This window comes from Eurytemora carolleeae, unplaced genomic scaffold, assembly GCF_000591075.1.
Source record: "Eurytemora carolleeae unplaced genomic scaffold, Eaff_2.0 scaffold148, whole genome shotgun sequence".
Lineage (NCBI taxonomy): Eukaryota > Metazoa > Arthropoda > Copepoda > Calanoida > Temoridae > Eurytemora > Eurytemora carolleeae.
In genome coordinates, this window is record NW_019396061.1 from 142,871 (window position 1) to 167,588 (window position 24,718).

At 32.3% G+C, this 24,718-nt stretch overlaps 2 protein-coding genes and 1 long non-coding RNA gene across 3 annotated transcripts in view; 1 reads left to right on the forward strand and 2 right to left on the reverse strand.

The window, feature by feature from the left end:
* Window positions 1-756: 756 nt before the first annotated feature.
* On the reverse strand, window positions 757-1,769 carry LOC111708891 (uncharacterized). Its single transcript, XR_002766748.1, has 2 exons — window positions 1,708-1,769; window positions 757-983 (listed from the first exon to the last, which is right to left on the reverse strand). It is a non-coding gene; the product is annotated as an uncharacterized LOC111708891 (long non-coding RNA).
* A 5,246-nt stretch (window positions 1,770-7,015) lies between these two features.
* Window positions 7,016-8,339, forward strand: LOC111708641 (transcription factor Sp5). Its single transcript, XM_023482083.1, has 2 exons — window positions 7,016-7,100; window positions 7,210-8,339. The coding sequence occupies exons 1-2, from the start codon at window positions 7,074-7,076 to the stop codon at window positions 8,089-8,091; spliced, it is 909 nt and encodes a 302-aa protein (XP_023337851.1). The 5' UTR covers window positions 7,016-7,073; the 3' UTR covers window positions 8,092-8,339.
* A 6,612-nt stretch (window positions 8,340-14,951) lies between these two features.
* Window positions 14,952-24,718, reverse strand: part of LOC111708872 (tyramine receptor tyra-2) — a 30,104-nt gene continuing 20,337 nt past the window's right edge. Inside the window, exons 10-16 of the mRNA XM_023482378.1 lie at window positions 23,658-23,767; window positions 23,173-23,238; window positions 20,854-22,144; window positions 19,396-19,439; window positions 18,626-18,672; window positions 15,981-16,020; window positions 14,952-15,029 (exon numbers count right to left, since the gene is read on the reverse strand). Of these exons, the coding sequence (XP_023338146.1) occupies window positions 14,952-15,029; window positions 15,981-16,020; window positions 18,626-18,672; window positions 19,396-19,439; window positions 20,854-22,144; window positions 23,173-23,238; window positions 23,658-23,767 (1,676 nt within the window). The remainder of the gene's footprint in view (window positions 15,030-15,980; window positions 16,021-18,625; window positions 18,673-19,395; window positions 19,440-20,853; window positions 22,145-23,172; window positions 23,239-23,657; window positions 23,768-24,718) is intronic.

Genomic DNA, 24,718 nt, shown 5'->3' on the forward strand with positions numbered 1-24,718 from the left:
ATACATTTTTGGTCGTCGTAACCACCCAAAAGGATGATTTTGAACGTCGACTTTGCGCTCAAACTTAGTAATTATATACACCATTAAAACGTTTAATGTCTTCAGTGAATCCTAAGAAAATCATAACAATACTACATTCTCAATTGAACTACCATACGTTGCCGGTCACTCCCTTTAATTTCGAAATTTTTCTAGGCGTGACGTCCCCTTAACTTCTCAGGAGGGGGGGGGGGGGTTGACGTAATCCCCTATCACCGCTTTGCAAAATGTCCTTTTTTGAAAGCAAGGAAAAAAAACAGGAAAACCGATGAAAAATGCAGTGTTTACTTTTTTCACTTATGTTGTAATAAACAATATTGGTTTTCATATTTCCAACACCTTTACTTTGTTAAAGTACTGTTTTTACACAAGGGAAGTATAACTACCAACAGCAAAATGAGTCGTCGAGCAATACGACATTTAGTAAACCTAAAGGAATACGACATATTATTTCATTACCGTAACAGTAAAAAATATTAAGAATTTATGTATTTATTATATACAAAGAAAATACAAGGCAAACTCGTAGCTAACAAATAAAATTAAGAACATGTGAACAATGGTAAAAGGTGTGATTCAAAATTTAGAATAGTGTGTTTAATGCTCAGGTCTACGTAGAATAGAAAAGATGTGGTGATAATACAATTTAGCTGATTATCTGTGTTCAAAGCTCAGTTCTATGTAGAATAGAAAAGATGTGGGATAATACAATAATAATGATTATCTGTGTTCAAAGCTCAGTTCTATGTAGAATAGAAAAGATGTGGGATAATGCAATAATACTGATTTAGTGTTCAAAGCTTAGTTTTTGTGACAGTGAAACACTATGGAGCTTGTTTTGTTCTCAGTTGTTAGCGCTTCTGGGTCAAACAGTAGACGCAGCTCATTACGGTCAACATCTCCTTCAACAAACAACAAGAAGATATGAGGCCAACAGGGAGAATCTGAAAAAAATGTCAATTTAAAGATGTCATTTAGCGCATCATTTTCAATTCATAAGCATTCTTACTATTTCCTCTAGAACTTGAAGTGTTTATATACGGATATTAATTTATTTATGAGTATTATTTTATATATGAATATTATTTTTTTCTATGAATATCATTTTATCTACGGATATTATTTCATCTGAAGATATTATTTCATCTTCATATATTATTTCATCTACAGATATTACTTCGTCTACAGATATTATTTTATCTACGATAGTATTCTATCTAATGAAAATATTTTATCCACGGATATTATTTTATCTGCAGATATTATTTTATCTACAGATGATATTTTGTCTACTAATATTAATTTATCTACAGATAATATTTAAGCTATGCATATTATTTTATCTACGATATTATTTCATCTACAGATATTATTTTATCTACGATATTATTTCATCTACAGATATTATTTTATCTACGATATTATTCATCTACAGATATTATTTTATCTACAGATATTATTTTATCTACAGATATTATTTTTCTACAGATATTACTTTATTTACAGATATTATTTTATCTATAGATATTATTTTATCTACAGAATTTACTTTATCTACAGATTTTACTTCATCTACAGATATTATTTTATCTACAGATATTCATTTTATCTACAGATATTATTTTATCTACAGATATTATTTTATCTATGGATATTATTTGATCTTACCTTTTATTTGACGGGTATTATCAGTAATGTCCCATATAGAATACATCTCAACTGAAAAAAATGAACTATAAGAATTCTCAAAATCGTTCTATTATGTTAAAAACGTGACTATTTCAACATAAGGTTACATATTGATTTACAATTTGGTTTATTCCTAGAGAACGATNCGTGCATATAATAAATAGTTTAAAATCTCACTTTTGCCTTTTACTAAAAAAGTTTCATTAAAAAGCTTTAATCAATACTGCCTTCAGTGTAAATATATATCTTTGATACAAGGTGTCCCAAAAAACATGGGAATTCAGTGACGAATTGGATATCGTCTTTGATATGAAATAGCATTGTAATACCTCATTTCAAAAGCCATAATATTATTATGTCTGCTAGAGTTTATTTATGAAAAGGGTAAAAGCATGTAAAGATTTGTCTATAATGTCTCCGCAAGATATGAACAAGTGTGTATACTGCAATTTTCTTGTTTTACTAAGTACAACCGTATGCAATCAAAACATAAACAAACAAAATGTGAACATAGCAGACGAAACTCTTACAGATTACAACTTTCTCAGTAGGTATCACTATACTAAATCAAAGAATTATTTAAAAAGACGATATCGAATTCGTCACTGAATTCCCATGTTTTTTGGGACACGCTGTATCTATAATTATACAATATGTATCGTTTCTATGAAAATGTTTTTAAGAAACGTTTTTTCACCCATTGAAGCAATAAAACTAGAGTATTATATGGAAGTGTGTATATATGATCGAATAGAAGTTATTACAGCTAAAAAAAGTATCAATATTTTTTCAATAAAGGCCGTTTTTTAAGGGGTGGGGGCACAACGTTAGTGAGGGGGGACCAAAAGTTCCCCCCCCCTTACACAAATGCTCTCGTACGCCCTTGGAGATGCATATGGCGGGAAATTCGATATCGTTTATATTTCGGGTAATTGAAAATTTACACTTTATACGAAGTGTGCCAACATTATTTAACCCCCCCTTCCTGGCATTTTTAGATGAAAAGACTGGGGAAATGTGGTTCCCCTTTCCATTTCGAACTTTGAAAGAAACTGAACTAGTGGGAACGCGTCCTCAAAATTTTAGGGGGTGAATTTCCCCACTAGCTCGCAGCTCACTTCTGATGAAAACCATGTTGCAGGTTCTACTATGTTGCAGGTTCTACCATGTTGCAGGTTCTACTATTTTCTGACAATAATTATAAATAAAGATAAAAGAACTCTCCAACTCTTGATGTAGAACTAAGAAGGTATTAAATATTGAGCCGAAAGAAAGGATTGGAAACTACAGGGCTTAATATAAAAAAGTAATTAAAAGATGTTTTTATTCAGGCCCGTAGCTAGGGGGTACAGGGGCACGCGCCCCCCTTTACCACCGAAGGTGGGAGGGGGGTGTACTGGGGTACGTCACACTATCCATGAGACAAAAAAGAAGAAAATTTTAAATGAAAAGAAGGAAACGAAAAAAGAAAGAAAGAAGGAAAAAAGGGGAGAAAATTGGCATAAAATAATTATTTTTGTTACCAATATTATGTGGCAAAGGATTGTTTTTCTTTAATTTAAAGTAAAATTGAATGCTCTCTCAAATAAATTATTTGGGGTTTTTTATTTCTATCCTGTTTTGTGAAATGAAAGGGTTTATATTATTTATTTTTTGTATTTTGATAAGCTTATCCTTTTCCCTTCTTTTATTAGATTAATGATTCTAATAAACCATTGTACAGCAAAAAGTAGCATGGAGACAAATTGAAAAAAATTCTAAAGTATGGCATGGTTTAGGAGAAGCTGTTTGTACTCATCCTCAGAATTTTAGTTTTGGGAAAACTTCAGATTTTCATATTTGAGCTTTTCTTGATCTTTACAGGCATTCATATCCTTTCCTTTCCCTGAAAGTATTGGCTATTCGAGATTCGAAACTTTTCAGTAATACATTTATTTATAGTTTGACTCTAATCTCTGCATCTTGTAACTCTAGTTTTTTTGTTTTGATGCATAGCTTCTCAATAGCACTTAAGGGAAAGAAATCATAATGCAAAACAGGCAAAAAAAAACTATCTTAATGAACTATAATTTGTTAAAAATCTAGTTTTTTATTCTTTAGTCATTAATTTTGACCCTTAGCTTTTGAGGTCAAAACAATTGTTTGTTCCCCCTTTACAAACTCCTACGGTACGGGCCTGCAGTTTTCATCCCATAGAAAATGGCGACATACATAATATGCATCGTCGCACTTACATTCGAAATTTTCGGTAGGATTATCCAAAGGCATATTCATACTTTATAATAGCTAAGCTATAACGTTTAATCAAATTTAGTTATTTTGTTTACTATCTCTAATATAAAAAAACAATACTCATTAAATGTTAGAAATATTAAAATGCGGATTTAAAACAAAAATTGTGCTAGTTTTACTTGTATAAAATATGAAGCTGTTTCTTCATACTTGCAAAGTAATTGGACTATATGTTCAAATTTCCCCCCCCCCCTTCTTCTCTAAGGGGGTAGGCGAAAAAAATATATCTAATTTAAAAGTAAAACACAGAAAAAGGAGGCTTGAATATGGATGTAGTTAGAGTATTAGTGTCTTATAAGATATATCTGTTTAAATCTACATTTCAAATTTTGCCCCCCCCCCTCCTTAAAAATTAAATAATTAGAGGTTTAATACGTAATAAAAATCCCTCACTTCGCGTTTTCATCGAAAGCAAATTTTCACACAATTCTGCACAAAGAAATTGAGTCTTTGCCACAAACTCTGATTTTCCAATCCATAAATCTTTGCAATCTTTACACTATTAGGTTGCATAGATATAAGAATTCGAAAATTTAAGTGTGTGTCAAATACTTTATTTCTTTGCTTGCGAATTCCGCCAACTTTTATACGGAATTTCGATTATTTGATTTTATTAACATAAATATCTGCTTTCATGTTGTTCAGGTTATTTCCCGTCATTTCGTCGTTGAAGTGAAAGAATTCTCTATCTTCTGTTTGTCTACATTAGACATATTAGTTGTTCACCGAAAACCAGCAAATTAAAAGAAAGATTTTTTTGCCTAAACTTTTTTCTCGCCCTAATTGCGCCCTTTTTGGGAGATGTGAAGTTTTTATAAACTAAAATCTGAAAAATAATGGGAGGATAAAGTTTTCTTTTTCTCTGGGAATCGTTTAACATCAATTTGCGTAGATTGAATGAACAGTTAGATAATGAGAGGGAAGGGGGGGGGTATCCAAGATTAAATTGAAGTAAAGAGATGGAGGTATAATTTAAGTACATATAAATTCTAATTTTCCAATACTAGTAGTCATGGTTCTCCATTTATCTCAGACAGCTATAAACCTGATCTGGGTATAGTCTGGAGTAGGGAAGAGTCGGCAGGTTCAAAGCTCTTCTCCGGAGTTGCTCCCGACCCCTTGGTTCGGTCCAAGTTTCATAAATTAACCAAATAAATATTCAGGAGTTCATTATCCGTCCCAAGTTTACAAATTGGCCTGAGACTGAGAAGGGTTTTCTGGTTAATCTTCTTAAAATGTAGATTAGTTCTGTATCCGTATATAATACTCCGTAGTATTTTAACACAAGGGTCCACCCTTGGATGTATGCTTACATTTATTCAGCAGTCGTGAAGTATTAAGTTGCCTGAGGAACTGATTACTTGAAACAAACTCTAGCTTTATTACCCTGAACCTTTGCAACCTTTGTTACTTTTTTCGCCCTCTGTTCTAGGGCGATAAATTCACTTAATCACCCTACAACGGGAAATGTTAGGTGTAATTAAATTTGCTCAAAATTGAATAAATGGTGTTAACCTTTTATTTCTTGTCTTTTTGTAATCTAGAGGAATTGGCATTTTGAAACATTAAAGTTCTACGCCATTAAAGGTTGCAAAAATATAAGGATCAGAAAATTAGAGTTTGTGGCGGGTAATCAGTTCTTTTGTATAATTGAGAGGAATGTGTTTCTAAACCTAAAAATGTTTATGATAGAAAACCAAGCTCTAAAGACGAAAATTATTGAAAATAAATAATCACACGTATCTTTTTGTTATTTATTAAGTTATACATCATACATTTATTTGATTTTATCTAAATAAATCTTCCATTTTTTCAAAAAACATCACTTTTTTCTAAGAGCTTTAAATCAGAAAGATGAGGTTCTAAAATTCTTTAATGCTACCATTTCTTATTTTTGGGTGGAGGAAAAAATTAAAGGAATTATGAGCCCGCAAAATCGTTCATGTAATTTTGCATACACTGAACGTGTTCTCTATGTAGTGACAACCAGGAAGAAAATATACAATATGATCTCTAATCCTTGCATTTTAGTCTTTTCCACATTGAATATCTATTAACATAGTTATGTCAAAAAGTCAGAATATTAGAGAAACTATTAAATGGACCCAGTTTGANTCTCCTATCCTTCCTTCTCCTCTATATATTCTCTAATCCTTTCTTCTCCATATATTCTCCTTCTCTATATATTCTCCTATCCTTTCTTCCCCTCTATATATTCTCTTATCCTTCTTCTTCCATATATATTCTCCTATCCTTCCTTCTCCTCTATATATTCTCTTATCCTTCTTCTTCTCTATATATTTTCTCCAATCCTTCCTTCTCCTCTATATATTCTCCTATCCTATATATTCTCTTATCCTTCTTCTTCTTTATATATTCTCCTATCCTTCCTTCTCCTCTATATATTCTCCAATCCTTTCTTCTCCTCTATATATTCTCCTTCTCTATATATTCTCCTTCTCTATATATTCTCCTATCCTTCCTTCTCCTCCATATATTCTCCTATCCTTCCTTCTCCTCTATATATTCTCCTATCCTTCCTTCTCCTCTATATATTCTCCTATCCTTCCATCTCCTCTATAATTCTCCTATCCTTCCATCTCCTCTATATATTCTCCTATCCTTCCATCTCCTCTATATATTCTCCTTTCCTTCCATCTCCTCCATATATTCTCCTATCCTTCCATCTCCTCTATAATTCTCCTCCGTCCTTTTTTTAGCATTCTTCTATTTATCCTTCTCTTTTATTTTTTAAAAATCTTAACATCTGAGTTAAACCTTGACGTATTTACCACTTCGAACCATTTTCTTTCAATCTAAACTTTGTAGAACTGTTCTGGGACCAGAAAAGTAATTAAAAGTCTCCGTGTGCTGGTAATTACACATGTTTGGGTTCTATGGAAATGGTCGGAAAGGGGGGAGGGGCAGGGTTAGGGAGGGTCGGGGGAGGTGTTGCCCCCGCCCATTGGGCGGTTAAGGATGGTCAGATCAACCATTTACACATGTATTTAGTCCCAATCTATTCTTGACCAGGAGCAGAGCTAAACCTTGCTATGCATTACAATCCACATCCTTACCAGGTACTTCAACTTCAACTTCAATATCAATTATTTTTATTTGGTTTTAAAATTTTAAATTTTACCCTATTTTAACTAACTGAAGTTTTTTATATTATTATTTATTTTTCAGACGGAGCATCGTCTTTACTCCTTCTCCAAACTAGAAGATTGTAAGGAGCGGGTTCCTCTTGAAGATTTAAACGACAGAAAACCATGGAGTCATCACGCCAATAAACAATCGTATCAAACTCCACCTTCAACTCTATCCGTGACACCTCCCGCAGAGCTGGAGGCGTATCCGTCCTCGGTTTATCCTTCCCAACCTCCTCCCCTTTCTCCTCCGACTAGCCCCTCTCCAGATGGCTCCGGATATCCCTCGCCCTACCCACCCTGGTGGAACTACTGGTCCGGATACCCTCATCAGTATCCACCCAACTTCTGGCAACCTGGAGCTAAACCTTCTTCATATTCTCCTCCGCCAATCCCTGCTCCGATACCAACCGCAGGACATGATGCTCAGATTGCTGCTGCACTGCTTAAACACACCCAGAGCATGGTTGCGCGACGCTGCAGAAAATGTAAATGTCCGAACTGTGAGGACGGGTCGGTTGCAGGACACGGAGAAAAGAAGAGACAGCATATCTGTCATGTTCCAGGGTGCGGGAAGATCTACGGGAAAACGTCCCACCTGAAAGCGCATCTGAGATGGCATGCCGGAGACAGACCTTTTGTTTGCAGTTGGATGTTCTGCAACAAATCGTTTACCAGGTCGGATGAACTTCAGAGACACCTGAGAACACATACCGGAGAAAAGAGATTTGCCTGCATTGAATGTGGTAAGCGGTTTACAAGATCTGATCATCTGAATAAACACTTAAAGACTCATGAACACAAGAAGCTTGAGTTTATGAAGCCAAATCCTGAAGACAAAATGGAGGCTGCAGACCTAGAGAATATTCCTAATAATGGAGAATGGAGACAACCTGTTCAGTTCAATTCTAGAATAGTGTAGTTCCAGACAATTCTCTACATAATGAAAGAACAAAGCAATAGTCAAAATTTAAACCCGGGGTTAACCCACTCAACAGATCACTGTGATACGATTAAATAATATTTTTATTTAATTACCTGATATGGCATTAGATATCTTGTAAATATATGTACCAAAGTAAACTAATTAAATAATATTTTTATTTAATTACCTGATATGACATTAGATATCTTGTGAATATATGGACCAAAGTAAACTAATTAAATTTATTTGAAGGATTTCTACCAATTAAAATTAAACTATTATACTAGATTGAGATCACAGTTTTGCTGGGAAACCAAAATTTTTCTGTAACCTAGACCAAACTAAGAACATTTCAGTGGCTCTATACCGAGTTCCATAATCAAAATGTGCAATCGTTGAATAAAAACTATATTTTAACATGGATGAAATATAAAATTTTTGTAAATCGAAAAAAAGCTTCAATTTAATTAAAGCTTTAAAGTTCTATCTCCAGGGGTGGTTACAGGGGGGGGGCGGCAGGACCTTCGCACCCCCTAGCAGTTTCAGAGGGGGCGTAGACCCCCCCGAGATTTCAGAATAGCTTCTCAATAGCACTTAATTAAGGGAAAGAAAACCTAGTACAAAACAGGAAAGTAAAAAAATAATTTGTCTTTTTGTCCCTAAATCTGGAGTTTTTTGTTCCGAAATATATATAGCATCCCCTTACTTCAATCCAGTATCCGCCCCTGTCTATGTCTTCAAAATGTTTAACTTTTTTACGCGCATTTTAAATATTTCGGTGTAAAATGCCGCGAGTTATTCCTAGTTAATAAAACTTCAATCTTTTTTTGTTAAATATATCGAAAACCATAGATTTTTTCCGGGTTTCATGGGTTAAACAAAAGACATCGGTATGACATATATTTTGTAATTTATTATTTATAATATTTAATTCTCATCTATATAAAGTTTAGACACCAATCTTGTGAATTCGAATATTCTAACATGCTGTAATCATTGCAATACTTAAGACTAACCCTATTTTTTGCTCTAACGTAGTCAGATAAAAAAAAATTATCTCCTAGGATCGAACGAGAAATTTTTGTGGCCGGCCTTTCCTCTCTTCATACGATTTCTTTATTTTCAAGGAGAAAATATTCATAAGTTCAAGTATAAACCAGGAGAATTTCTAAGGGATTGTCAACAAAATTCAAATAAAATGAGGGGCGTACTCAGAAATTTTTCCAGTGAGGGCTTAAATGTTTTTTATTTCCAAAAGGTGGGGGGGGGGGGGCTCATCACCCTTTTGGGCCTGAAACGCCCCTGGAAACTATAGATTTTACTGAGTTAAGGGGGCTGAGTCCCCATAGCACGCCTCAGAATGCTCGAGGAAACCTTTGTCTAAAAAAAACTATGAAAATATCAGTTTGTAAAGTCCTAAATGTTAATAACACGAGATCGAAGATGTGATTAAATCTTCCATTGAAAAATATTTTACATAAATATTTAAGAAAGTGTTTTGAAAATAGTTTAATTTATTTTATTTAAATCATCAAATATTTTATCATAATCTAAACTTGATAGAAAGGAAATAAATATACTAAAAATTATTTTTAACATAATGGTATTAATCCACAGCAGTGATTACGAAGAGGTATCCCAGATCTTTAAAAATGATTACGAAGAGGGTTTCCAGATCTTTAAAAGTGATTACGAAGAGGGTTCCCAGATCTTTAAAAGTGATTACGAAGAGGGTTTCCAGATCTTTAAAAGTGATTAGGAAGAGGGTTCCCAGATCTTTAAAAATGATTACGAAGAGGGTTCCCAGATTTTTAAAAGTGATTTCTAAAACTTTATGTGTAACCTTCGATGAAAAAGAAAAAAGCCATAAAAAATAATCATCTTTTCTTTCATGACGCGGTTTTAAGTTGAAACAAATTAGTCGCATTTTCCTTATATTTCAGTAAACTTTGTTAAACCTTCACGTCACGTTGATCTTATATATATATATATAAACAAACTCTGATCCCTGAACTTTTAGATGGGTTTAGTTTTAGAAACCTTAGGGTCTGTACTTTTAGTCATTGTTAAACAGATATAGATAGGCATTGTCTCACAGTATCATCGTTAAACAGATATAGATAGTCACTATCTCATCGTACCATTGTTAAACAGATATAGATAGTCACTATCTCATCGTACCATTGTTTAACAGATATAGATAGTCACTATCTCATCTTAAAAAAATGCATTTTCATCGTTGTTGTTCTAATTTCTCTGTTTCTACTTTAAAGACTACCATTATTAATTTCTACAATATATATTTTTATAGCGCATGCATTAACAAAGAAAATGCAAGGTCAAGGGGGGGGTGAAAAATGCCGACTAAGATCGATAACATAGAACAAATTCTAAGTAGGGTTATTGCAATTTGTGAAGTAACATTGAAACATTTAACAAAAAATTGACATATGTACATTCAATTTGAAATTACAGTCAATATTCACAATGAAAAGTAACAATAGATTTTTTGCATTAAAAAATGCACTTTTTGTAATCACACAGCTGAAGAATATAAAAGAAGAGATTACATTTAGACAAATAGATTTTTCTTGTTTCTCTTTAAAATTTGGTTTTCGTAAATTAATAACAGCGTCTGCTTTAGAGATTAAAGTTCTTTATAACTTTTCATTCATTTCAGTTTTTTCAAAGGTTTCATTCAATGCATAAAATAATAAAGGAGAGGTCAGAAAATTCATAATTTTTACCGACATGGAATTCAAAACTTTTTCATAAAATGTTTTGCTATGATATCTTCCAAAGGTTTGCTATGATAGCTTGCTAAGGTTTGCTATGATAGCTTGCCAAGGTTTGCTATGATAGCTTGCCAAGGTTTGCTATGATAGCTTGCCAAGGTTTGCTATGATAGCTTACCAAGGTTTGCTATGATAGCTTACCAAGGTTTGTTATGATAGCTTACCATGGTTTGCTATGATAGCTTGCCAAGGTTTGCTATGATAGCTTACCAAGGTTTGTTATAATAGCTTACCAAGGTTTGTTATGATAGCTTACCAAGGTTTGCTATGATAGCTTACCAAGGTTTGCTATGATAGCTTGCCAAGGTTTGCTATGATAGCTTGCCAAGGTTTGAATTTATTAATGGCAAAATCTTTAAAGGAACTTATTTCTTTTGGTAACTCTAATTTTTTAATTCTTATATCTTTGCAGCCTAATGGTTTAAATCTAGTAAAATGGATAGTTTCAAATAGCAAAGGTTATGCCATCAGGTTGCAAATATATAATGACCAGGAGTAAGAGGAGAGTAATTATATAATAACTTGCATACTGAAACACCTAGGTGACAGGTTTGGAACTTTTTTGTTCTAAATCAAAAATGACGACTATAATACAGTGCTTACATCCACTCATTGAGTACATGTCAACAAATTGCTGAACGCTTTTCTAAAGTAAGGATTAAAGATGGTGTAGATAACAGGGTTGAGAGTAGAGTTGAGATATCCTAACCATGTTACAAAACTGATCACCTAAACAAACAAATAAATAAGTAAGTAAATAATAATTGAGATAATTTTTATCATATTTTGTGCTGGGAACATAAACGGTCTAACAGTCTTACATAAAATTTGTTTGACCTGAGCTAGGAACTTTAGAATGGTGGATATCAGGATTAATGCTTAATCCTCTCTTTTTGCCAATCTCAATCAAAAAAAGAATCTCAATCGTATTATTGAATACTTTTCTTCACCGATTAATTTACAAAATGGCCGACGACAAATGCTTTATTTGTTAGAAATTAAGGATTTCTCTTATGGGATAAAATTTATTTTCAAGGCTGTCTTTGGTCAAAACAATTTACAAACTATATTCCTGCACTCACTTTGAAGAAAATAATGTACGGATATCCAAAGAGAGAGAAAAAGAGTGGATTAAGGTTTAAAATTGAAAGTTTCCACAGTGGATATTCGGATTAAGTAGTTGGGATTAAAGGTTATCCATTCTAAAGTTCCCAGCTCTGGACCGAATTTAATAAATTTGAGCTACGTCGCTGAGCTGACCAACGACCGGTTCAAATTTGAAACACCGATACAAAGTTAAAGAATCAGGAAGGATTTGTATCGGTTATTCAAATTTAAATCGCGGTAGGCAGTTCAAATTTATTAAATTCGGTCCCAGGAATGATTTGAATCTCTGATTCAAATTTGAACCGGCGATAATCAGTTCAGCAACCTCTTCGTTAAATTTTGTTCCTGGAAACCTTTAAAAATGGGTTAACCTCAATGATACAAAACTTTAAAAAATCAAACTTCGCTAGCCAGGAATCATTTATTTAAACCAAAAACATGTTTTATTTTATATTTGTTTGTATTTTTATATTGCAAAATTGTCTGATGGAAGCGGAATGTTTTTATTTTATTAATTACTAGCTTAAGAGGCCGGTGTTAACAAATGAAAAAAAATTTAAATTTTTTTAAAAAAATTGTATTGTACAGTTTGGGTAATTAATCATTGTTTTATGCGAACTTGTAAACTTTAATAATTTTAGAATACTTTTTTAAGATTTCTGATTACTGACAAATGACAAACTTTTAAATGAAAAAAGTTTTTCTAATTTTATAGTTTAAAAAAGAATGGAGAGATAAAAGATCGTAAAGCATGAAAACTGAAAACTGTTTCAACTGAAAATGAAATGAAAGTTTGTAAAAGGTTTTTAGTTTAAATCTTCTCTGCTCAGATTAGAGGGGGGGGGAGTGTGAAAAGTGTATTTAATAGAAAAACTGAGATAAATTTACACTTTACAAGAACTTTGAAATCTTTTTATCTATGGGACAAAAAATAAGGATGGCTGAGGAGAGGGTTGTAAAGAGTAATCCAACTTTATGTATTTTGTTGTTTTATTAACTTTTTCTCAGAAAATAATATCTTTTTAGATCCCGCTCTCTACCTTCACTTTCTCCTCCCCTCCACCACTCTCCACCAGTATCATTGGATTCATATATATATATAATCCGATATATTCATATCAAATTCTTAAATTATTCTAAAACAAATCTTCCTAATCAACAAAGAGTTTTTTAATAGTTTTTTATGATACTCAGTTTGTTTGGTTCAGCCGTTTTGACGTTTATCGGTTACAAACGTAAACAAACAGACAAGCAAAGTATAGAAACCTAATGTTAATATCGTTTTTGAAGGACCAACAAATTCTAAAGTAATGTTTTACAATATATCAAAAAACTTTTCCCGCAAGGAACCAATATTAATTTGAAAATTGGAAATGTTTGTGACTAATAATTATTGTTAAAAAGAATTTTTATTCTCAAAAACTCAATTTCGTTTTTCATAAAAGTTGCACAATATCAATATTCATCACATTCAAATTTATCGCAGTAAGCACCTAACCTTGGAGCGTAAAACAAAAGAACTAGATTAAAAGGGACTGTCGGCGTAAAGTGACCTGGAATTTGAAGTGTCACATGCCCAATTTACAATGATAACCATTAGCCCTTTATTTGATTAAGAATTAAGGAAGAGAAATTATAATTTTTCTGACTTTTAAAGGGTTCGTTCGCGAAAAATGAAAGACTAACGTCGAACTGAATTCGATGGCTATCGCCGCTACTATTACTTCTATCTGTAGCGTCTATAAGAAGAAAAGGGTTAAAAAATTCTCATACCGAAGAACGTAGGGCCCATACAAATTCACGAAGTTGCAATATTTTAATCAGATCGGAAATAATTCAATTGAATTTGAAATTAATTATTCAGATATTATAACCTGTAAAAGTCGAATAAAATTCGATGAATTCCTATAAAGTTAATTTTTTTAATGTACGATGTACTTAAAACAACGATTTTTGTTGTCGAAATGTGTCTCTCCCACGTGGAACCACTAGCTGCCAAATAATCGTCATTTAAAGTAAAGCGTGTACAAAAAAAATAAGAGATATTATAAAATATCAACTATATACCGATGCATCGAATTGAATTCGACATATATAGGTTGTAATACAGTTGAACCTTAAATGAGCCATACATCGAAAGAATTTATCAAATGCCATCTTGACAATTTTTCAATGGGTTTTTTACCATTTTACTTAAATCTAAGTATTTGCAAAAATAAATAAAAAGCCATGAATATGTGGGAACAGTTTTAAAGAGTTCCATACAATCATTTAATTAAAAACTAAATATCTGCAACATTCCATTATCAGAAAGTGAAGAATACAACATTTAAAGAATTATTTCGATGTATGGCTTATTTAGGGTTTAACTGTATATAAATAGTTCAATTGAATTATTTCTGATCTGATTGAAATAATTGCGGGTCTAGCCTAGGCTATTTTACCCAGGCTGCAAACATACTAAGGGCTTCATATCCTCTTGGGCTTGAGCTAGATTATTTGGCTTTATTCTTGGATTGGATTGATAGGCTTTATTTCTCCGCCTGGGAGCAATGAACTTTACGGTACTATATACAAGTTTAGAACCCTTGGGTTGAGTTCACAGTATTTTGGGTCTCACTGTATATTTTTAAAAGTATGAACTATTTTCTGTAATATTTGAACTGCTGACTTTAAAAACCAGATACAAGCAACTTTAGCGATAAAAAGTATTTTTCAAAAGAATTTTTTTACTTTTCAACATTTAGTTTAAAAATGTTAAATGATCCAAAATAATAGTTCAGTTTAATAATTCATGGATTATCTTCTTTGTCTCTAATTTATTGTAAATGTATAAAAAAAATATTTACAAGTTTTTAGGACAAAAATCACTTGTCGTTAATTGACCAAAGTGTATACTTTATATAAAAAAATAATATCGCTTTCAATCTAATTGCCTGAACTTATTTTGAAAACTTACATGAGAAAAAACGGCAGCCAGCAGACAATAAAGGTTCCAACAATCACTCCCATGGTTTGTGCAGCTTTCTTCTCCTGTAATCAATCAATCAATCAGAGTTTTATAAAAAGTTATTTTTTTCCAATATATTCAAAACTGGATTCTTTTTCGTCATTCTATCGGGTATAAATACTTCAAAATTCAAGGTATCATTTTTATAAAACTTAACCGTCGATCTTGTTGAGTATTGTTTTTAATCTTTTTTTTAGACGTGCAAGTTTCTTAGACCTTCCAGAGACCTTACGTAAATCTTAGAAGTTAGAAAAAAGATAATGTTTGCTATGACAAAATAAGAAACTAAATACATGCTTTGTTTAAGTATGAGATTACACATTTTTAGCATTTTTATCTTAATTAAGTTATAGTTCATGTATTTCAACAACCAAATTTGTATTTGTAAAACTTCTCACATGTTTACCCCTTGCTATGTGGGAGTGGGGGGGGGCTCTCGCGCCCCTCCTAAAAAGACCCTATAGGAAAGAAATGGAGGTGCAATACATCTTCAAAAACTAGACCTTCATTTTTAATGGTTTGCATTTTAAATAAAAATATTACAAAATAACCTTTACAACTTCATAAAATTAAGTTTCACGGTGAAAGTTTCAAAAACGATAGTGCTTGAGCTTTTCAGGATTGAAAGCGTAATTTCAAATAACAATCCAAGATGGTAATGCCCGATTTACAACGGTACCCTTGAACTTTTTCTGATCAGGTATGAAAGTTTTTATATCTTCACTTTTGGTTTCTTTGCGAAAGTGACTTGCGCATTTATTGCTTACAAGAAGAAGCAATTGAGACACAGAATTAAACACTTTTCGAGTTTGGAAAACGACGCTATTTTTCACATTTTTATTTATTTTTATGTTTTATTTACATGGAGGGCCACTTGAAATTACGCTTACATTCCCTTTAAGCGATGAAATTTTAGTGTTATTAAACTATGAAACTATGAAACTTTAAATTTTAGGAAATAAATGATTGTTTTCCTTCGCCAGGGATATTTTCTGTTTTTCCTCTTGGAACATTCTGAAACAAATATTAAAATATTCACATTTTTAGAATAATATATTTATCAGGCTTTATTCAGAATTTTACATGATCACGAAAGTAATTTTAAGATTAGAAAAGTTGTTTTATTTTCTGTATTTAGTAGCCCACTTTAACATAGTTCTTCCTTCAAATTTTCACTTTTAACCAAGGGCGGATACAGGGGGGGGGCGGGGGGACATTCGCCCCCCCTGAATTTGGAATTTTTTGTTCCTATTTTCAGAATAGCTTCTCAATAGCATGCTTAAGGGAAAGAAACCCTAGTGGTAAACAGGAAAAATATCTGTCTTAATAAACTAGAATATGTGAAAAGTTAAAAATCTAGTTTGTTAGTCTTTAGTCATTAATTTTGACTCTTTTTGAGTCTTTTAAGTCAAAAAAAAATTTCACCTGCGGCGCAATTTTTTGTTCCTAATTATGAATTTTTTTGTTCCTAAAAAATCTTGCCCCCCTCACTTAAATCCTGTATCCGCCTCTGCTTTTAACAAAAATTAACAAAATTTATAATTCTTAGTTTTTATGTCATTTGCTGAATACATGGATTTTTTCCGTAATTATTATCTTTTCTTTTATCCAGATCTTTTACTAAAAGGATAATCTAATACTTTTATCTTTACATCCTAAATGTTGTAAACCTTTGATATTTCAAACTATCAATGCTGTAAGATCAAGTAATCTAAATATGAAGTGTCAAAGGTGCAAACCTTCAGGTTGTAAAGTTTTGTGACATTAGAGAGCTTCTCTAGTTTTGATTTAACACACAAACACGATAAAATCAAAACATTGTTGTTCTTCACAAATCAAATCATATTAGCTCTTCAATAAGAGAAGTTATGATTGAAAACATAAAACATTTACAATTACTCAAATTACTACAATAAGCCATCTTTTTTCAATTTAAAAATATAAAAGATTTGATAAGGGAAAAACACAACTTAAATAATTTATGAAAAAGGGTAGATATAATTGATTTACATATTTATAAGTTTATTTTATGTAAATGTATTTTGAGAATGCAAACCTGGTATAATTTATAATCAAAATTCAGGTTCAATACATTCCCAGGAGTATATATATGCATATTTACTTGTCTGTCTGTCAATCAAGAGTTAAAAACGATCGAAACGTCTGAACCGAAATTTTTTGTTATTGGGGTTGAGCATTTTGCATGATCTTAGGGTATGTTTAAATCCACTCAGGGACTGAAATGTTTGTTTCAATATTTGATCTATATATTGCTGAATTCAAAGAAATCGAGATGTGCTTGAATCGAAAATCAAATACCTTTAAAAACCTATCCAACCGGTTTCAACTTAAATCTTCTTTATTTATTTCAATGAATTGCGTTTTTTCATAATTTTGAAAAACTTTATTTTATTTGATTTCTTTTTGTAAATTATTAAATTTATATATTGTTTCAGGGGCATGAGAGTTCGTTTAAGAAATCGAATATTAGTGTTAAATAAAATCAAATATTTTTAAATTAATAAATTCCAACAAAATTACCTATTTCTAGCAAATTCGAAAGAGCCAAAATATTCTTTAAAATTGAAATGATGAATGACACTTAATTTTATTATAACAAAATTGCAAATTTTAAGAACAATCTTTTAACTATTTTTAGAACAAAAAATCCCAAGTGACGTTTTTTTCTTCAAACAACACTAGATCAAAGAATCATGATTTTTAAATACATAAAAATCTTTTTACATCTGCATCATGCATGGTCCCAGGGGTTGTCTGTGTCTCGCATAAATATACACTTTATTATAAACCTTTCTTTTCTGCAGTTTCAAAAAGAAGTTTATCAGTGAAAATATTTACTTTGATGAAGGGGGAAGGGGAAATAAACCTTTGAACTATGCAAAGTAGATATTTATTATTTTTGAAATTAAGATAATTGAGCAAAATGGGAAAATAAAGAGATGTAAAGCATGTCGTTAATTGTCCTCTGTAAATAGTATCTTTATTCTATAATATTCTAATATTCTATAATATAATGATCCGTGATTTAAAAGATTCAGGAAAGCTTGGGCTTTTGGATTTTTCAAAGAGTTGAATTCATAAAACCGGTTCAATATTTGATTTGGCGGATTTTCATGGTTGGAATTGGCGCATTCCGGGTTTTGCATTGATGAGAAAAAACTCAACATTGAGCAATGAGCATTATTACCCACTAAAACCAACCGAGGTCGGCTTTATTTTCATTGGGCCTAACTCCGTAAGTCGAGCATAAGATCTCGCAGCTGTCAATCACGTGAGTCGTCAGAGTTGGTTCTAAGATTGAGTCTTAAAGCTGGGTTTAAGGAATTACGACTCGAGCTGAAGCTTTTAAGTCGCGGGCTCAGGGAAGTTTTACGGATACATCGCATAAAAAAAAGTTGTTCCAAAAATTTTAGATTTTACGAAAATCCACGAAAAAAATATAAATCAGCAAAATTGTTATTATTGTTTTATCGATGAGAAAAAGATTGAGCAACAATCAAAAGTTAACTAGATGATGGGCGCGAATCGCCCTGATAGCTTAGTATTCTATAGTATTCTATAAAATAATACGTAATTATCAAATTAAAAAATATTTTACTTCATATTCAGTGAAGGTCTGGTGCTGGCACTTTCCTGCAGCAATTCCTGAAAAAAAATAATGATCCTGTGTTAATGTGCAATGGCTCTTTCATCTAGATATATATATATTACACATTTTCCTTGTTTCACTCTCTGCTAAACCGGTTAAACCCTACTATATCTTCGGTCAGTGTACTGCAGATTACTGCAGTACACTGACCGAAATCCTAAAAACAGCCCCTCTTAATTAAATTTTGCAAATGTGCTAGTTGCGCCACTAAGTGAAAAAAGGACAAAAAACTTTTAAAAATATATTTTTTATTCTTATCAGTATATCATATCAATATCGTATCATTATTAATCACGGTATTAAGGGTACCGTTGTGAATCAGGCATTGCCATCTTTGCATGGAAGGTCACTTGAAATTAAGCTTACAATCCCTTTAATATTTCATGAGTTCCTTATTTGGTCAGCTAGTCGAAAAATTACCCTATTTTTTCATGAAAGAACTTTTTACTTCCTTTTATAGGAATATCAAGTACATGATCAAGTGTATAGTGTTCTTTAATGACATCTCGGTCATGTGCTGTAGAAATCCATTTCTTACTCACTGTAATTCGACAAACGTCGCAACAACGGAACCGAATGAAACAGCTGGACCGAATTAAACAGCTGAACCGAATGGGAAAAATATTTGTGTAACATTGGCTGGTTAGAATTGAAGATTTCCCTCCTCCATTGAATTTGTTTTCGTAAATATTAAAAATATTCACAATAATAAAACTTACTGTTCTAGTTCTTCCTGGCTCGACCCTAAACCCGCCCTGGATACCTGAAAATATTACAAAATGTGAAATTGTAAAAAATGAAATTCATCAAACTTTGGATCCGAGCTTTCATGAATCTTTCCAAATCTTTATTCTTCATTACAGATAGTTTTAAAAAGAAACTGAGTCTTCGCCACAAACTCAAATTTTCGAATCCCTATATCTTTGCAACCTGATGGTGTAAACTTTTTATATTTAAAAATATAAATGATCAAACAAAATTCATAGTTTGAAATATTTAAGGTCTACCACAATGGGTTGCAAAAATATAGTGATTAGAATTTGTGGCAAAGACTAAATTCCTTTGCAAATAATACCGAGAAACCTGTGTGTGCCCTGTATTCTGTGTAAACTCCATATGACCAACATATTTTACGATAATCCCGAATATTTTATGTCGAGAGTGGAAATATTTAGTTACTGTTACTTTAGTAAAATAATAATAATCTTTCAAATAAAAAACATGGCTTTATCACAAAATTACATCAATTGTGAAGCGTTAGAACTAAGGATAACTCTGTTATCCTTGATCAACTAAAGCATTAAAATGGTACCGGCGTGAATCAGGAAGCGGTCACAAACTCTACAACTGAAAGGTCAACAGAAATATAACATCTAAAGGAAAAATAAGGAAAAACTCTGATTTCACCCACTGTGTTCTTTTTCAGAACTCATTATAAAAGATTTTAATTTGGTTATGCAAAACTGAAATCTATTTTATAATTTCTTCATTAATTCCATCTTCTTTTCATAAAATCTTTCTGGGATTTTTAAAGATATATTCAAAAAAAATTTTAATTCTTCACAACTGCGATATTTCTTAAGGGAAATGTAAAATATTTCTTTAAAGAAATTATTCAAATATGAAACTACAATATTAACTGTTACAAAAAGAATCTTTATCATTCAGAAATGCAGTTTCAAAATTTAATAAACTTAAACGGATTCTTCGCGAAAAATGAAAGGGGGTATAGGCTTACGTCGAAAAATATTCGATGGGGATTGCTTCTATCTTACTTCTGTCTATTAAACTAATATTTCGCTTACAACTTGTTTTTACGGCTGGCGCTGGATTTTCGTACATTTCTGGAAAATATTAAAATGTCGTCTTCATTATTAAAAATCCTCGAAACACGAATGAATGTTTTCAAAAGTAACTCTCAGATCATAAAAGTAAAAAATAATATGAAATATCAACTATATATACAAATGCGTTGAAGAAAAAGCGATGACTATAGGTTGTAAAATCTAAATGATTTGTTTGGAACTAATTTGATGTTTTACGATCCAAGTCGAATATTGCAACTTTCTGAATTTGTTTGGCAGCTACGTTCTTCGGCATGAGTCGTTTTTATCAATTTTCTCCTTATCCGAATATTTTCACGAACCCTCCCTTTAATGGCAAAATATTAGATTTACCTTTAAATTTTGGAACAGTCTTTCTTCGCCAGGACTTTCCTGAACCTACACTCCGGGTACTGTTATGAACACTGGGAGGAACTGGGGGGAGGGATAGACCAGGATGGTTTAGTCTCAGGGGTTGAATCTCCTCCGAGTTTAGTTTCAGGATCAAACTTTTCACTGAATTTTGTTTTTGTGGTCGTCGCAATCTTTCCAAAACGTTTTGTGTTTTTATAGAATTAGATTGTAAACCAGTATTTAACTGCTCTTTGGAATTCAGATGCTCACAAGAATTTAGCTGCTTAGCTACAGTTAAAAGTCTCACAGAATTTACCTGCTCTTCGGATTTTGGCTTCTCAAACAATTTTTGTTGCATCATACAATTTTGCTGCTTTGGTGATTCTACTTTATCTCCTGAATTACACTTCTCCAAATTGACCGGAGTTGTATAATTTAGGGGCACTGAGATATTTAGCTGCTCTAAAGAACCAAGCTGCTCTGTAGAATTTGGGTGCTCTGTAGAATTTAGCTGCTCCGTAGAATTATCCTGTTCTGCAGAATTTAGATGTTCTGTAGAATTATCCTGCTCTGTAGAATTTAGCTGTTCTGTAGAATTCAGCTGCTCTTCATGTTCTTCAGAATCTATCTTTAAGTTATGGTCTGGACTAATTTCATTTTGAAAATCTTCTGTGTTAAATATGTGCTCTACAGATTTCTCTCTCTCTTTAGATACGATCGTTGCTTGTGAACTGAATTGCTTTTTATAACTGATTTGTTTTTCAGAATTGAAATGCTCTGCGGAATTTATTTGTATTGCAGAATGTGCCTGTTCTGTTAAATCGATCTGTAGAGAAGAATTGATTTGAATTGATGATTTTATTTGTAGTCCAGGATTCGGTTCAGCAGGGGACAAACCTTTCGGAGATGTAACTTGATCTTCATGTCCTTCATGAGTCATATCTAACTCTGAAAATTTCACATGGTCAATAGAGTTTAATAACTCTGCAGAATTGGAACGGTTTTCCATGTTTATCTGCTTTGCCAGTTTTACTGGGTCTGCCGAGTTAGATCTGACCATAACATAATCGTTGGTGTTGACTGGTACCAGCTCAGAAGACGATGTTGTTTTCTTCCCTGAGCTGAGGGGCAGCAAGGGAATATCTTGATCCATCATCTCAAACTCAGCTCCGACCTTTGATCCATTGAAGAAACCTTTGGTTTTTCCTCCCGGTAGAAGCTTACTGTCGGAGCAGAGATCAGCATGAGATCCGTTCTTTCGACTCTTCATGTACATCTTCAGGTTCTTCTCCTAAACAATCCACGTTCTTACACCCAACACATTAAATATATTTTAAATGTTTCCATTTATAGAAGAATCAAATTCACAATGAAAGCAGTGAATAGGCATAAAAGTTTGCTAGGAAAATAATGCATCACCGAAGTATCAAGTAAATCTGGTTCTAACCAAGGAAATAATAGAGAACGGGTCTAAATTTAGATTTTTCTATTGAACTCACTTACCGTAACGTTGTACCTCACGCATTAGAAATAGATTTTCAGAATTATAAAAGTCAACTTTTAAAGTGATGTGGACAAAAACACAAGGGCGCAACCTCCCTCCCCCCCCCCATAGGGTTAAGTCAATAATTTGTTGTAATTGCTATAGGATGAATGACTAAGAAATAGATGCAATGATGTCTAAACATCCTATCATCCATTCTCCTAATTTTGCAAGATTGAGAAAATATCAGCAAAGTAAACTCTGTGATTTATGAGTGATATTAAACATTAAATATAATGGAGTATATTGAATCAGTGTAGATACACGCTTTACATAATTCATGGATCATCGTTTCACACTGTAGGCAAGGTTTCAGGAAAATCTTATAATTTAGGATTAGGGATACTTGATCTAGGTATACTTGATCAATGGATACTTGAACGGACTACTTGATCCAGAGATACTTGAACCAGGACTACTTGATCCAGGGGATATTTGATCCAGGGATACTTGATCCAGGGATACTAGATCCAGGGGATATTTGATCCAGGGATACTTGATCCAGGGATACTAAATCCAGGGGATATTTGATCCAGGGATACTTGATCCAGGATATTTGATCCAGGGATACTTGATCCAGGGATATTTGGTCAAGGAATACTTGATCCAGGAAAACTTGATTCAGGGATACTTGATCCAGGTATACTTGATCCAGGTATACTTGATCCAGGGATACTTAATCCAGGGATACTAGATCCAGGGATACTTGATCCAGGGATACTTGATCCAGGACACTGATCAATTTATTTATGATTGATCTAAAATTAAAACTTTACCTTGACATTTGCAAGGATATGTCGTCTTTCTTTTCTGTTCTTAGCAACAAGTAGCGGCAAACCGGCCTATATTGTAAGACTAAATGAATCAATGATGAGGAACTGAATTTAATATTCGTATTGAGAAACTAAATTCAATCATTTCCCAATATCTTTAACAATCTCCATAGGTTACACTAATCGATAGTTTGACTGCAGTGTAAAGTGGTTTTCTAAATCCACCAATTGACTTTAAAAATGATTTTAATTTTATAGAAATTTGATAAATATTACATGGTCTAAAATGTTTCCAATCCTGTTTTTTTCTGGTTGTTATTCGAAAACTTAGTATAAATCAAAAATGTCCAATCATGCTTTTAAAAATATAATATCTAAATAAATTATGTATTAGTACTTAGAACAAAGAGACGTGAGATTATAATAAAGAAGAAAATACAAATATATTTAAAATACTGATTTTATTAAAATATATTCATGTTTTGAACCTGAGGTTTCTGTTGCTGAATGGTTCGTCTTCTCCTAATCCTAGTTTTCTGCGCAATAAATATCTTGAAGTATAGAACCAGGATGAGTATAAGAGGAATATAGAAGGATCCTTGAATATATATAGATAAATGAATGAATATTGAGAATTGAAAAATATTAAATCTTCTCCACTTAAATTTTCTAAACTGTGTATCATATGACCTACTTAATTTAAAACAAAATAAAATTCATTCATTTCAAGATCTTAAAATACACACATCTGTTGCCTGCGATGAAGAATGGTTCAAGACATTGAATTTTCATTTAAGTATTATTCAAAGAAACATTTAAATTTTATGGTTTAAAATACAAAAAGTATAATAAGCCATATGTGATATATCTAAAAACTGATTAATGATAGATTAAAGTTTGATAAAGGATTTGAGTCTTTGCCACAAACTCTGATTTTCTAATCACTATATCTTTGGAACCAAATGTTGCAGACCTTAGATATTTCAAACTATGAATTCTGTTAGATCAAATAATCTGAGTTTGAAATATCAAAGGTTTACAACATCGAGTTCTAAAGATATTGAGGTTTAAATATTTGATTTTTTTCCAAAGACTCAATTCCTTTGAAAGTAAAGAACTGTTTTGTGTAGAGTTATAACTTGTATGGAATTTTCTCTAGTTTTTAAAGAAATCTCTTAACTAATTTTTAGATAAGTTTAAGAAAACGCCCATCGTCCCCCTTGGTTAAACATGGAGTGCAGTAGAGTTGGGTATTTGATAAATAAGTTTCCTCTTTAGTAATTCATCAGTTTAGTAATTTCATGCATAATTAGGATGAAAGGATCAAACTTCTCGTAATTAGTTTACAAATCTACATTCTAGATCATTCTATCCATCATTAATTGTAATACTATTTATCCTACTCATCCTACCCATCCTTCTCATCTTACCCATCCTTCTCATCCTACCCATTCTACTCATCCTACTCATCCTACTCATCCTACTCATCCTACCCATCCTACTCATTCTACCCATTCTACTCATCCTACCCATTCTACTCATTCTACTC

Coding starts and splice junctions, on each gene's coding strand:
- LOC111708641 (XM_023482083.1), top strand. CDS start 7,074: ATGCATTACAATCCACATCCTTACCAG. Junction 7,101..7,209: donor ACAATCCACATCCTTACCAG/GTACTTCAACTT, acceptor TTTATTTTTCAG/ACGGAGCATCGTCTTTACTC.